General features: G+C 43.8%; 1 protein-coding gene across 1 annotated transcript in view; it reads left to right on the forward strand.

Annotated features, from left to right (window-relative positions):
* The first annotated feature begins 4,406 nt into the window (after positions 1–4,406).
* Positions 4,407–14,401, forward strand: part of cpne5a (copine Va) — a 61,174-nt gene continuing 51,179 nt past the window's right edge. The window contains exon 1 of the mRNA XM_071518125.1: positions 4,407–4,516. Within this exon, the coding sequence (XP_071374226.1) occupies positions 4,407–4,516 (110 nt within the window). The remainder of the gene's footprint in view (positions 4,517–14,401) is intronic.

Raw genomic sequence — 14,401 nt, forward strand, 5'->3', positions numbered from 1 at the left:
GAAATTGTTTTGGTTTACATTATCAGCATCAGTGATAGATTTAGACAGCCAAGCCAAGTTCAAAGGTGAAGCTCCTTCTGCGTGCTCCTGGCTGCTGCGTCTTGGCACATGTTTGCTGAGGCTTCAGAGTGGAAGGGAAAAGGCCTGCCGTCACCGAGCCAATCACATGTCTCTTACAGCCAGCCTGCCCCACAGCTGAGTTCCCCCTGCTGTCACATATGCCTAACCAACAGATCTGTCAGAGGATATGAGAAATGGCTCCAGTATTATTTTCTTTTATTAAAATGTGCAAGCATTTTTTTCTAGCGCTGGCAATCACACTTTGAAATTATGAAAGGTTATGAGTCCTGCATGCATGACAGCTTTCAATAAATGCAATGATTTCCCTCCTTTCTTTTTTTTTGGGGGGGTGGGGGGGGGATGATTAGAATGAATTACCCAGTGATTCTCACTGTGTGTTTGCAGCTTTGAAATGCATAACGTAAGAAAGCCAACTCTATGAACTTGAGGTTTTCAAAGCATGCAACTGTAATTTTCAGCTTAGGAACAGGATAGAATCAAGATGCACACTACAAAGGATTCTGAAAAAAAACAAAAATCCAGTGTGATATTCTGCAGGAAGATTCAGACAAAACACACAAGTAACACTCCAAATGTCCACTGTACTCTACCCTAAGAATGCCTCCACTCCACTATAGTCACTTCCTCAACATAATGAACCCCCCTGACATGTAAGTGGCAGAGCTTTACCACAGTAAAACACGGCCGCTTCGTGTCGCCACCACCGACGACAGGCACGCTACATTGTTTTAGTGACAGTGGTGGATTGGCTGCCGACATCACATTTTCCACTGCTCAATCAGCGTAACAGATGAGTCTCTGTTACAGACACTGATGTTGATAACACACACATGCATATGCGCACACACACACACACACAAAACACACTCCTGGAGCCCCCTTTTTTCCTCTGATGGCTGCCTGGCGCCCGGTGTGGCGGTCACACCTTGTCGTTTCTCTGTCACGTGGAAGATGAATGAGTTTCTTCCCTGAATGCTTGGCGTGCATCCATTTACGTTGCAGTATAGCACAGCTCTCTATGAGTTTGCAAGGGAACAGCTTAGCATAGATAGTGTGATGGAAACACTGCTTCTCAATTGATCTCAATGGTTTCTGCTCCATACATCGAGGCGCTGTTGTGTACACTAGAGATCCCCACACACGACTCCTCTTGGAAGGACTGTATGACTTGAGCACCATCACGCTGGAGGGATTTAGTGCTCTCTGTTTCCTGCTCTCCAGAGATAGTACAACGCTGACAAATTGAGAGGATCATCTGAAATGGAGGATGACAAATATGTTTCCGGCTCAGCTCAGGGACATTGTTGATTTATGTCACGGAAGATTGAGAGAGGCAGCGTTGTTTCAGGCTCGCAGAAGAAAAGTGGGCAGTCCAGGGCTTCACATTAAAGATATATATACAGAGTTAAACGAGGCCTTAGTGAACGGAAGACTTTACATCGCCGATATTTCCTTGCGATGATGGGGCGCTGTTGTTTAATCTCTGGGGTTTTGATAGGTTGTCTGATGCCACTGGGCTGAAAACTCCTGCCTTCAACCACACTATCTGTCTCTGGCCATCATGCACTATTCATTGTCAATGGGGGAGGGGCGACAGCCAGATGTACTGTCAGAATAACAAGCTAAAGAGATAGGTTACTGTTGCTATGGCACTCATTCATTCATTCATTCATTTATCCATTTAAACATTAATTCATTCAGTTTGTTAGTCACTCAGTGTGTGTGTACTTAAGCACAAAAGACTTTTTCACAAACAGAGTGACAGATGGTATTGCCTACTTGTCCTTGAAAAGTATTTGCTTTTCAACACAAATGTGCAAAAAACATAAACAAACAAAACTCTTTAACAACAATTATCTTGAGTATTCATTGCCGATATTTCTTCTATGGTACATTTACAGAATCTTGCTTCACAGCTGTTCATTTCAGAGTAGATGACTGGAATGTCTTCAAACGGCATAGAAAATAGATGATATTAGAGTTTCAAATATGCTAGGTCTCTCTTCTCCAGGCCTTTATTTTCAGACGTTTTCATAAAAACACAGGCGGACGTGCACACGCATACACTCTCTCTCTCTCTCTCTCTCTCTCTCTCTCTCTCTCTCTCTCTCTCTCTCCCTCTCTCTCTCCCACCACCCAATGGTTCCCATGAGGCTATTTTATCTTCACGTTGCTGCAGTCATCAGAAAGGTTGCAGAATTAAACACCAGAGCTCTGAGAGTCTGCTGGTGACGCTCACACCTGCTCAGCATCAGCATGGGGTCACACCACTGCTCACACACACACACACACACACACATACAACAACACACACTCCCTGCAGAGAGCGAGCACAGCACACCCCTGTAATTACACTTCTGCCAAAGCGTATATAGGAAGTGGGCTGGGTGCGGGAGGGGAGCGCGGCCCCTCTCAGCGTGCGGCGGGGAGCAGCGCAGCTACTCGGGGGAACTCAAAATCAGCCGACCAAGTGCCACCACAGGGCCTAATTACCAAGTGTATGACTAACGATGAAGCCAGTGCTGCAAGGTTTTCTGTCCTGAAATCTCAAGCCCAAGTCGCAGTCCCAGGTGTAAGTGTAAAGTGCTGCATTACTGCTGTGTTTCGGCCTCCCACAATGCTCGCTGCCCACTGACGCTTGGAGAGTGATGGATAGCCTGTGGACCCCATAGAGTTTCAATGGCTGTATAAGTGTCTGAGTGTGTGTATAGGTGGATATGTGTATGTGTGCGTCTGTGTGTGTGTGTTGGTGTGTTTTACATCTATGAACCATATGTAGGCGGCTCAGTGTGTGTATATATGCCCGTATTTCCATATGTGTCACAAATTATGTACTGGGGCAGGCCTGTGTGTGTGTGTGTGTGTGTGTAAGTGGCTGATTTGGAGTGGTTTATTCGTTATTCTCATCTGAGTGTAGAGCTGCTGTATTTGCCTCTGATAACTGCGCTGAAAGGCTCCGGGGGACAGAGTGATTTAGCATGATTTCTTAAAAAGCTTTATGTGAGTGGGTAGATGAGGAAAACCGTGTTCCCTGTACAGAGAGGAAACAATCGCTCACTGCTGCACAGTCTCCTCTCCCGGGAGATTTATTGGTTGGTCGTTGGGTGGCCATGACTGATGGGAGTTAAAACACACACACACACACACACACACACACACACACACACACACACACACAGGCCTGCAAAAAAACCCAAAAAACTTTTCTTCAAACCCAGCATGATGGACCTAATATATAAGTAATATTTGTCTTTGAAATATTCGTTTGACGCGTTTGAGTTTCTCCTCATTTCACCAGGTAGTTAAGTCAGGAAAAAAAAAACAGAAAAGGCGCTCCCAAGGGAGAGCAGAGCCAGTCTCCCAGAGAGGAATATGGGTGCCAGTCTAAAACGAGACAGCTGAGGCTCTGGAGGAGAAAGCGGCGCTTTTTTTTATTTTTTTATTAGTGGGACAAATGAGCCACACGGCTGAGACGGTGCTGGAGCTGGAGGAGCTGTCCAGATGCTGAAAGTGCATCAGGCAGCCTTTCAATTAGTAATAAGACCTGGCGCTCCAGAGGAACTGATGTAATTTTAACATTGTTTAAGAATAAACTATTCATGCAAGTGACGCAAAGGCTCAGCTGGGCATCGTATTTTTTCGTTAATTTGCAAGCTGTCACAGGCTGTGTGGTGAAACTCTTTTATTATGTTCTTAAATCAGAATAGGTTATACAGGCTACATTAGCCTAAGCAGCAATAAACTACACTTTAGGAAATTACACAGCTGGTTAAAATTCAAATAAAATAATTCAGCTACTCTTATCAGGTCGACAAATTAAAAAAACAAAAAACAATCCAAGGTTCCTGTCCCTCAATGCTTCTTTTCCGGGCGGTAGTTGCTGTTAATAGCCCTCAAAACCAATTTGGGCTGAAATAACGACCCGTGCAGCCGTAGATCAATAGCTTGAATCCGCAACGAGTGTCAGTCGCATCCCTGCCTGTAGAAGAATGCAGACAGGAGGGGTGGAGTTCACAGCTTTCACTTTTCAAACGCTCCTCTGCCAGCACAGATCATTCTTTGCCTTGAAAACAGTGGACTCCACACTGACGCGCCCTGGCTTGTGATTCCAGTTGCCAAATCAATAACTCGATCACCGCAGGTTCCCATTAAACTTTCCATGCTGTTGCCCGTCCAATGGAGAGCACTTAGGAGATCTGACCGGACTCTACACCCCGCCGCTCATCCGCTGCGCCCCCGCTCTCCGCTGTCGGCTCTGTGAGGGAGTGAGGTTTTGGGGACGCAGGCTGTGCGAACCGGGGAGCTGGCCTGGGTCTCCCGCACGCATGGAGGGAGACGTTATGGACAAAGTGGAGGCCATGGCGACGGTCTGCGACTTCGACCCCATCACCGGGAGCATCCCGGCCACCAAAGTGGAGATCACAGTGTCTTGCAGGTGAGTCCGCCGCCGCTGCTGCTGCTGCTGCTCTGTCTGCGTCAGGCTTTGGGAAGCTCCGTGCGCTTTGGTGCTTTGGCTCTATGGAGCACTTAGACTGGCCAGACCCATGCTGCTAGTATTAAACATTTAATTAAAACACACTTACAGCTCAAATACTGAACATAAACGCTGTCCAACATTCCCTTTACGAGAAGGAACTAGCCTATATAGGCTTCTAGTAGGCTATAGCCTAGTACATTTTTGATGGATACCTACTATACAAATACTGTATAACAGCAAAACTTTTAAATAGCATATAGGTCATAAAACTATACCGCAGAAAACCCTATGTAGGAGACAGCCTTGGTCAGTATAATACAGTCACTATAAACTCACTATTAAGTGCCACAGACACATAGGTCCTTGGGAATATTTTAGGAATTTTACAGTGATTTTTCATTAGGGTGGTATGGAGAATTGCAAAACCATAATGTAGTTACCATTCCAATAGTATAAACACTACAACATTTTTTCCCTAACCAGTTTCTGAAGTAGACTGCAGCCTAATTTGACGTGCTGCAAGTCGTATAGCAGTCTTAAACTTTTTTTTTCATATGGCGTTAGTATTTAGATTAGCCAACAATTCCCACTTGCCTCCACCCCCCTAATTGTCCCTTCATTCATTTGGAGTGTTTGCTGGGTCTCGAGCCCGTGTGGGAGTCGCGTGCCACAGCAGATATTCTATTCTATCGACAGTTGGAGAGTTTGTTGGCGCGTGCGAGAGGCTTCCCCGAGGCTGTGTGTCACATGTAAAAACCGTTCAACTTCTTTACAGGCTGTGAAAACGATATTATTCTGGCTCAGAAACATTAAGACCGCGATTGACTACTAATGGTAATAGCTGATTTTCCATGGTGGTGCTTCACGAGCCTGTAGTTTAACCCCGACAACCCCAAAAACATCACGAAGAGGGGAAGCGCTTCGTCTAGGTAGGGTGGGGCGCGGTTAGGTAGGTAGAGAATGGTGGTTGCAGGCTACTGTATCATACAGTAGCTTGATATGAATTGGCACGCACAGTTTGTCCAATTTAAGTAGACATTTCTTATGGAAACTGATCATAATTGCTATAAGTCTGTTTTTTGGGCTCGTTGTGTTTCCAGGGCCTTTCCAAAAGCTGTGCGCTATTGTGTCATATTCTATAGGTTAACCCTTACTGTAGGCTACATCAGTATTATACACATGAAGAGAAGTAGAAATGACGTGTTCCCATCTACACTTCGCTCTTGTGTCGAAATTGACGACCGTATCTGTGTCAATAGAGATTTCAGAAATCAGTATGTAAGCTATAGCCGAGAGGTTTATCAACATTCTCTGACACTTCTGCTTTCTTCTCTCATTTGCATTCTTCTCGAACTAAACATTCATTCATTTATCTCGGGGGGGAATTGATAAGGTCGGCTCTAAGTGAATGTCTTTTTCTCTCGTTGCAAATATCGTTGATGCTATTTGCTTTGTAAATAAAACCAGCTTTGTTGTTGTTATCAGGTAGCCTTAATTAATAGCCCCAAACCATTTTTGGTCTATTAATTGAGCTGTCACATTTCAAAACACACCAATTAACCTTTAGTCAAGCCAGTTAATAGAGACTGGTGCAGCTGGAGTCAAATCTTCCCAGTCAAATCTTCTCATTGATATTTTTTTTTTCATTATGAAAAGAAAAGAAGAAAGAAATTTAGAATTGGATGAGGATGGTGAGCAGCATTAACCGCGGCTGCGTCATGGTGGGACTGTGGGATCCCCCTGCCACAGTTTAGAAATTCTGCTTATCATTGTGATTTATGCTGCATGTAACAGGAATACCTTGATGGTGTGCACAACTGAAGCCGAATGTGTGTGTGTGTGTGTGGTATGTGTTGTTGTGTGTACTTGTATGCATGTGAATGAGTAGTTTGCGTGCTGTGTGTGTGTGTGTGTGTGTGTGGGTGGTTGGGTGTGCGTGTATCCATGTGTGTGCATGTGTTTTGCTTAGCCGCTGGACTTTGTTATGGAGCTCCTGTTGTTCCCTCTTGGTAAACACTGTGTTTTTTCCCCCTCAGACCTTCATAGTTGAAGCTGGGATCTGTGTAGATGCCCTCAGGCTGTGTCGATCCGCAGCTCCCTTGTCTGTCATTAATGTCTCCCCAAACAAAGGCTTGCTCCAGGACACAGTTCGATAGAAAAATTAATTCCTGCTTTGCCTCAGCCTTGAAAAATTGTCTGCTTTAGATGCAAAGAATTCAGGTCCGTCCTGTTCTTCTTTGTGCCTTATGGAGATTGCTAGCTCATGTATGAAACGGCTCAAAAGATTAAATACTGGACAGCGCAAAAGCTAAACTGGCCGAAACATGTATAAAAAAAATATAGAAATACACACAACACCCAACCATAGAACTATCTCTGCCAGTTGTCTTCCAGTTTCTGTTTGGTCCGTCCAATAGAAACAAACAGAAACAAAGGCTGTTATGTGGGTGAGAGGCATCAGCACCACAATTCTGTGTAATTGATTTAGCAAGCCTGAAAGCTCTGAGATTGCAGCACACGTGGAATTGAATTGCGGCGTGCAACCCTACAGGCATTCTCATAACCCGCTGCTGTTATTGCAGCCAGCCTCCTGACAAGCTGGAGGGACTGAAGCAGACAACCCCTTATCAAAACAAGTGCATATCGCTGTGATAGCACATTGTTTCCCCTCTATGGCTCTGATTGGTTTTGCTCATAGGTCAGCCGGCGAGCCGAGCCCAGAGCATCTGCTTCTTAGCTGTGAGGGCTACACTCCAGCTCAGTGATAAGATGGCTCTTGAAACTCAAGTGGTATCTATTCCTGCATTTGCCCTGTGAAATATATGCCAGTGAATACAGCTCAATGGGTTAGACAGGAGAAGGGCAATGAATGGTCCCACTGTACATTTATAGGCTTGATCCAACCAGTTACATGCCAGTAAGGAGTGTTTTCAGTAGCTAATAGTTAAGTATTGAATATTTCATAAGTTGTCTTTGTGGTTTGCTACATCATGCCTTAATGATGACCAAATAGTAAATGTGAATGCAGCTGATTTCAGAATTTGCCCTTTCTATATCTGAGCTTACCAGAGTCTCAGAGTTCCCATGCAAAATGACTTAAGGGAAACTGGGATTTTGGCTCTGTGGGTCCAAATAACCACTGAGAAACACAGTTTCCAATTTTTGGTAGGCTAATGTCTGTCAGAAAAATTGTGCACACAGACAAATACCACAAAGCCCCTGAAGGCTTCACACATGGATCTTCATTTGATGAATAGATTTTTTGTTCCTGCTTCCTTTATTGTTCACTACAGAGATCCACGTCCAGGACATTGGTCATGATCTGCAAATACAGTGTCAGTGTGCACAGCCTATATCTGCAGACTTGTTGATTGGCTTGACACCAAAACTGGCAAAGGTTTAGGACACTTATCAATCATGTAAGGGAGAGATAATTTCTTCTTTCTAAAAACATCATTATTTTGTTACATCTGCATTTGTTAGATAGATGGTTAGTATACAGCAGAGAGTGAAAGGAAAAATAGCAGAATGATCTGTTGAAAGATTGTGACCCAGATTTGGAAGCTGTAACACTGTGAGTGCATGATATACACTTTAGTCCAACAAAACCACCAGGAAGTCCCAAGGGAGCAGAAGGCACCAAGACTTATCTTTTTTTTCTGGCGTGAAAATGAAAACACATTGCACCAGATTAGAACGCGGAACTACAGAAGGCATACTAGATCAAACATAAATTTATTGTTCCCTTGCGACAGGTGAAAAGCCGACTACTGTAGGTTTGCTGTTAAAGTGCATCTGCTGACAAAGCCACCCTCTCCTCCACTGTGCTCAGCCTCCCACCTGACAGCCCCGAGTGTCGAACTTCATCAACACCTAGCGCCCATTTCATCCGTATGAAGACATTGCTCCTTGTCTCTCCGCTATGGCTCTCCTCCGTGGCTTTGGAGCTCGGCATACCCATTTATTTGTGATAGATTGGTTAGAGTAGCACTCCACCAATCAATGGATTCCACAGCTGGGGGATTTAACTCAACCAGGCCACTCCGGTCCTCAGGGATTCATTACCTGGTGAATCGCAGAGTGGAGCTCACAGAGGTCACACGACATCCAGCATCCTGTGACAAATGCTTGAAGGGGAGGATCCCCAGCGCACAAGGCCACTGATTGCTATTCTCCGGGGTCACTCTGAAAACTTGTGGCATGCTTCTCCATCTGAACTCTCCCCGAGGCAATCATCGCAGCAGGAGGAGGGGAGCCATAATGAAAGCATCAGGATGATTAGGATGTGTGGTGTCGCAACTCGATCGGTCAAAAACAATTGTTTGAGCAGAGAAATTGGAATTCAATCTGGGAAAGCAAGCTGGTGTTTATTCGGATGCATTGCCGCTGCCTTCCTGGCCTGTAACTCTGCTGTCGTTGTTCTGCTAATGTAGCTGTTGATCTAAATCGTGTCACCTCTCTGGAGTCTTGGTTACCCGTTCAATCAAACCCCGCGACCTGGTTTCCTGGTTGAAACATCCTTTTGTTTTGCGCTGGCGGAAAGCAAGTTTGAATTGAACTAGTTTGCATTGTACCAGAGCATAAAATATTAATAAAGGATCTCTCTGGGTAAGAGAGAGATTTCAATTTGCAATGTTTTACTAAGCCATTCTTTTCATAACCAGTTCTGGGTTAAGACTGACCTGAGGCGGGCTCACAGCTTTTATCTCCCAGGATGGTGTGTGTCTATGCGAGATGTGCAGCATCTGTTTTGGGGGTCGAGGCTGAGAGACGCGATGGCGCCAAGAGAGGCAGATCCTTTCCAATTTTGGGGATGTTAAGATTGCAGCAGGCAAGTCTCACAGGTCGATGAAGCGAATAATTATGCATGAACCCCTGACACAGTGAAAATGAGTTTGGATCCCAGACACTTGGCTTGTGGCGGTGTCAGTGTTATTAATACATTCTCATTTGGGATGTATGGCAGCGGAGGGAGATCCCATGGAGACACAGTTGTGGTGCCATGTCACTGGTTTATGACACTCTGCATGTTACCGGTGTCATCTGGAAGTGTTGATTTGAGTGACTGTATGATCCGACAGTGTGGTGTACGGAGAAAATATCAAGGCATTCCCCTTGGCTTAGACATATCAAGATGCTCTTGTCACTGTTTTCAACCTTAAGGGTTAGTAGACTATGTCAGTGGATTTCTGCGTGGGGGGAATATCTGACCTAACATCACAGCTTGTTTGGGTCTGGGGAATGTGAGAGCTGATGGCAGATTTGTACATGGCTTGACAGGTTGAGATTTTCCTCAGTAAAGATTTCACCATGTTATGATATATATGTTGAAGGTCTCTGACTCAGTGACACACTGCAAAAAAAAAAGTCATTTGGTCTCATATTCAGCCTTCAAATCCTATTTTTCTTAAACCAAGAGAAAAATTCTGCCAGTGGGGTGAGATAACTCCACTTGTTTCCAATGCAGTTTTCAGGAATTTTCTAGAAATCGAGTGTCAGTATCTTGAAACGAGTCAGAAAAAGGCAGATCACTGCACTACTATCAAGAAAATGACACTTGATTCTATAAAACTCTTGAAACAAATTGATTTGCATTGGAAACAAGTGAAATTATCTAACGCTATTGGCAGGTTGGACTCTATAATAGACTAAATGACTTGTTAAGATGGAGATTTTTTGCAGTGCGGGCTTAGCTGAAGGGCTAAACAAGTTAGTCATTGTCATGTTATTGTCATACCTGTAGGTGTATCAGAGTTGGGAGCTTTTCTGTTAGATACATTCCAGCGGATGCCTTATATTGTAGCCAAGAGGGACATTTGGGTGTGTATGTGGAAATGTGCATGTATTTTTAAACTGTGTAGCACAGGTATTGATTAGGTATGATTATGCTCTAAAGGGTGGTCATACCTTTGAATTGTCACAATGCTAGTTAGTGTTAGTCATTTCATGCTCACTACAATTTACCACCTCCCTCCTGTGTGCTCCTCTCACCTACCTAGGCTCAACATGGGCTCATTGTATATCGGCACCAATTACACAGTTCCTCCTCTCTGTTTCCGCCTCATATTGCCTCATATTGCCTCATATCGCAGCTCCCTCACTAACATCAATTAGCGTTATTTCAGAGCCAAACGCTATATACGCTTAGAAATGCCCTATTGTGCTCGACTCTGTTCTTAGTGTACAATTTAAAGTGTTTTACGTTCGCCACTCTGTGAAGTACATTGTTGTGTGTATGTGCGCGTGTGTGTGCGTGCAAAGAGATTAACAGCTTGGGTGTTTTCAGATGGAACACAGAGCGGGAGATGAAGTGAAATTGGCGTGAATTCACACTAGGCAGAGCGCAAAGTGCTCTGCCAGGGTTATAACAGCCGTAGTATCAGTGTGCACATCTCCCCCAGCTCCTCGCAGAAACCTATCTCTGCACAAACCCCGAGCTGTCACAGTGCGCAATTAGCAGTGATATTATTCCCAGTACAAACATTAGTCATACACCGAAAACTTAGCTGGAACAGCCTTAGGGAATCGTAGCGTATGTGCATGGGTGTGTATTCTCATTTACTAGACCAACAGAAGACCGGTTTTATGACTGAGATTCTGTCACTGCTTGCAAGACGGCCGCCCAGGGAGTGCTCTGCTGCAGGTATTGTAGTCCTGGAGAGATCCCAGGTTGGACAGAAACTGAATAATTAAACAGATGGAGGAGGAGAAGACACCTGGCGCCATCACAGTGAAGGTCAGCAGATGGGTTTGTCACTAATAAAGGGACCAGATTGCATGTTGAGTGTAATGGGGGAGAGGTTTTGAGATTGAGACAAAAGCAACATTACTCTGTATCATCATTTGTGACAGACAGACAAAGTCGTACAGGCAGAGATTGTTGCCAATACTGAAATGCTGGACAATTTTACCAATGTTTTTAAGAGCTTTTATTTGTATTTTTCATTTTTTTCTGGAAGAGAACCCAAGAGTGTATCAATTCTTATCAATAGCCTATTTTGTTTTAATTCCAGGGGAGGTCCTTCTTATAAGCCTACTGCTTCTGACCTCTCCTGCACAACAACTATATCCCTTTTTCTGAAAATCCCCCTCAGGAAAAGTGTGGAATATTTCAGTCTAAATAAAGGGAAGCCTCAGGTTTGTAAGAGTGTCAGCTAACCTCTGCAGCAGCATACTGTCAGTCTCTCCTGTTTGGTCCTATATGACCCCGTGGCCCTTGAGATGTTCCTTATGGGCATATTAGACAGAAAGTGGCCCCGCTGACCCCGTGGTGTCTGAGTGGAAAGAAAATGGCCGTCTTTGGTCAAAGAAGAGAGGGTCATAGGGCGGGAGAGAAAGTGACAGAGCAGACTTACAATTACAAACCATCCTTCACTCCCTCCTCCAGGCCGTCTCCCGTTGTCTCTAATGTATTACAGAGTTAGGTCTTCCTCTCCCGCTAATGCAGTTAGAGACTTGACTTTCAACCTTGCATTTGTCCTTTAAGAACCACAGAGGGAGGAGATCATGCCGGGGTGGCCAGCCAGATTCAAGGCTATTTAAAACCTCTTCCCACTGAATTAGATGCTATTTCTCCAAGGTGCCAATTATGATTTCGACAACTCTAAGAGAGGGGTAGAGAATTAAGGGACTGCTGACAGTGACGCACTGCAGGCACATGAATTAATTCCAACATCTCTTAGATTAATAACCAGCCACATGGACCATTTGCTAAAATATCTGCAGGTGTCTGACCGAGAAGGAGCTTATTTTCCTAATATATACTTCCAAATTAGAGTTCAGCAGCCAGATACTTGTCTTGAGGGGTTTTATGGATGGCAAACTCCCTTGGATTCACATTTGCCCCGTAGTGGAAACATTTATGAATATTTAAGCCAAACTAAACACTTTTTGTGACAAATTTTTGCAGATTCTGGAGATCTGCAGAGCAAATACATCAGTTGGGTAATGCTAATTTAGCGTTTACAGCTTTTCCTATTACTGCATTACTTATTAATTAAAGTATGAATAACCGATATCTACAATTAGATTCATTCATTGATGAATAAACAAACATTACCACGTTAGGGATGATTAGGCGGAGAAGGAAATCTGTTAATGGGATTTTTCATATTCCTCTGGTGGAATTGATTGTCATGTCCCACGCTTTTGTTTGATCTACATCTGATAATACACTCCAGACTGTTGCATCACATGTGATAAAATATTGAATGCTCCAATGACAAGAGATTTCTACAGTTAGAGTTTTAATGAAGGTGGCGAGATCAAGAGGAATAAGAAAACATATATTCCCACATATTCCCAAAATCATACTTCCAATAAGGGGATAATTACATTTTCATACTGATGAAAATAAAAGGACGTGTAGTGTACTATAAAGGATGCTATATGAAGTGTGATGAGGAAGGGAAGAAGCTAGATATAATTACTTTTGTCCTACTTTTCATGAACTTCACTGTACATCAACTTTTGGGATAATGATCTTGTCTTATCCCATTGAGACCTGCGGTGAGTTAACTTTTGAAACGGGCAGCGTTACTTCACTGAGAGCAGATGGATTATCGGAGATGTTAATACCCACGCAGCATTGTGTGCACTCCGGACATGCGCACAGTAAGATGGTGGATTAGTTTGTATGGGCGTATAAATCTATGTACTAATCATTTCTTTCTGGAATGGATATTGTTCACTCGAATGCTGGCTTGTTTTTCCAGCTCTCCATTTACTGTAACACTGTATCATTGTGATATAGTGTGGCACGTTTTCCTGTTTTTCTTTTCCGTGTGCTGCATTCTGTTGTGTGCGAAGAGATAGGATAAGGTGATGGACAAGCTAATTGGCTGAGGGTAATGGATGCCAGACAATAACAGGTGGATGAGAAGAGGCAGTTAGTCATGGATGGCTTTGTTATCACCAGTGATAATTACAGTGACAATGTTCCAACTGTAGTCAGGTCAGCCCAAGGCTAAACACCGACAATAACCCAAATTAAGCTGCATCTAATACCCCCCTCCCCACCCCACATATCCCTGTGACGGAAGACTTTTTTATCCAGCACTGCAGAATTATATATGTGTACATGAATGATGTCTTGTTGCTCGGATTGAGTCTCGAAGCCTCATCTATATTCATTGAAATCCTCCTATTCCCCAAAGGGAAGAGGATTGTCCTATACTGCATGTGAGTTATTTATTGACACTGCTCAGAACCAGGAATCAGAAACGGGACAAATTTATAGGCTTTTGGACTATACTGGTATGCTAATGAGGTCACTGAGGTCGACTGTATAATGTATCTTATTTGAAACATTGATTGAAATGATCAATTGTATGAACAGTTCATAGCGCTGCCCTTCGTATTCATTTCAATGGTAATATCTGCTTTATTAGATGGTGTGTATGGTGATGGTGCAGAGAGAGGCAGGAAAGATGGGAGAAGAGAGGGAGTGACTTCGTTTGGCTGGGACGCTCACAGAATTTCCCTTCGTCTCTCAAAATGGAAGAAACCCATTCCAGGAGAGGCTAAAAATAAAGATTGCATAATATTCATGCTGATTGCCACTCTTATTTTGAATGAGTCAATGAGCCAATCAGAGTGTCTGGTTGCATGAAAGGGTGTTGGATGAGGATCAGTGTTATGGAACTGGATAGCTCCTCCACAGTGTGCGAAGCAGTGTTGTATCTGAGATTTTAGGATGTGTATTATGCAATGCAATAGTAACCTGGTTTCTTTGGTTCTGATTGAGGGGAACACATGGCATATGGTCTCAATGTATGTGATCTATGTTGCCATGCCAAGTAGTGGATCAGATTGAAACTCATGACATGATCACATGGAATATTC

Source organism: Centroberyx affinis, unplaced genomic scaffold (genome assembly GCF_046629955.1).
Source record: "Centroberyx affinis isolate AG114_WGS23_722 - 3 ecotype Tasmania unplaced genomic scaffold, CSIRO-AGI_Caff_v1 ptg000555l_1, whole genome shotgun sequence".
NCBI lineage: Eukaryota > Metazoa > Chordata > Actinopteri > Beryciformes > Berycidae > Centroberyx > Centroberyx affinis.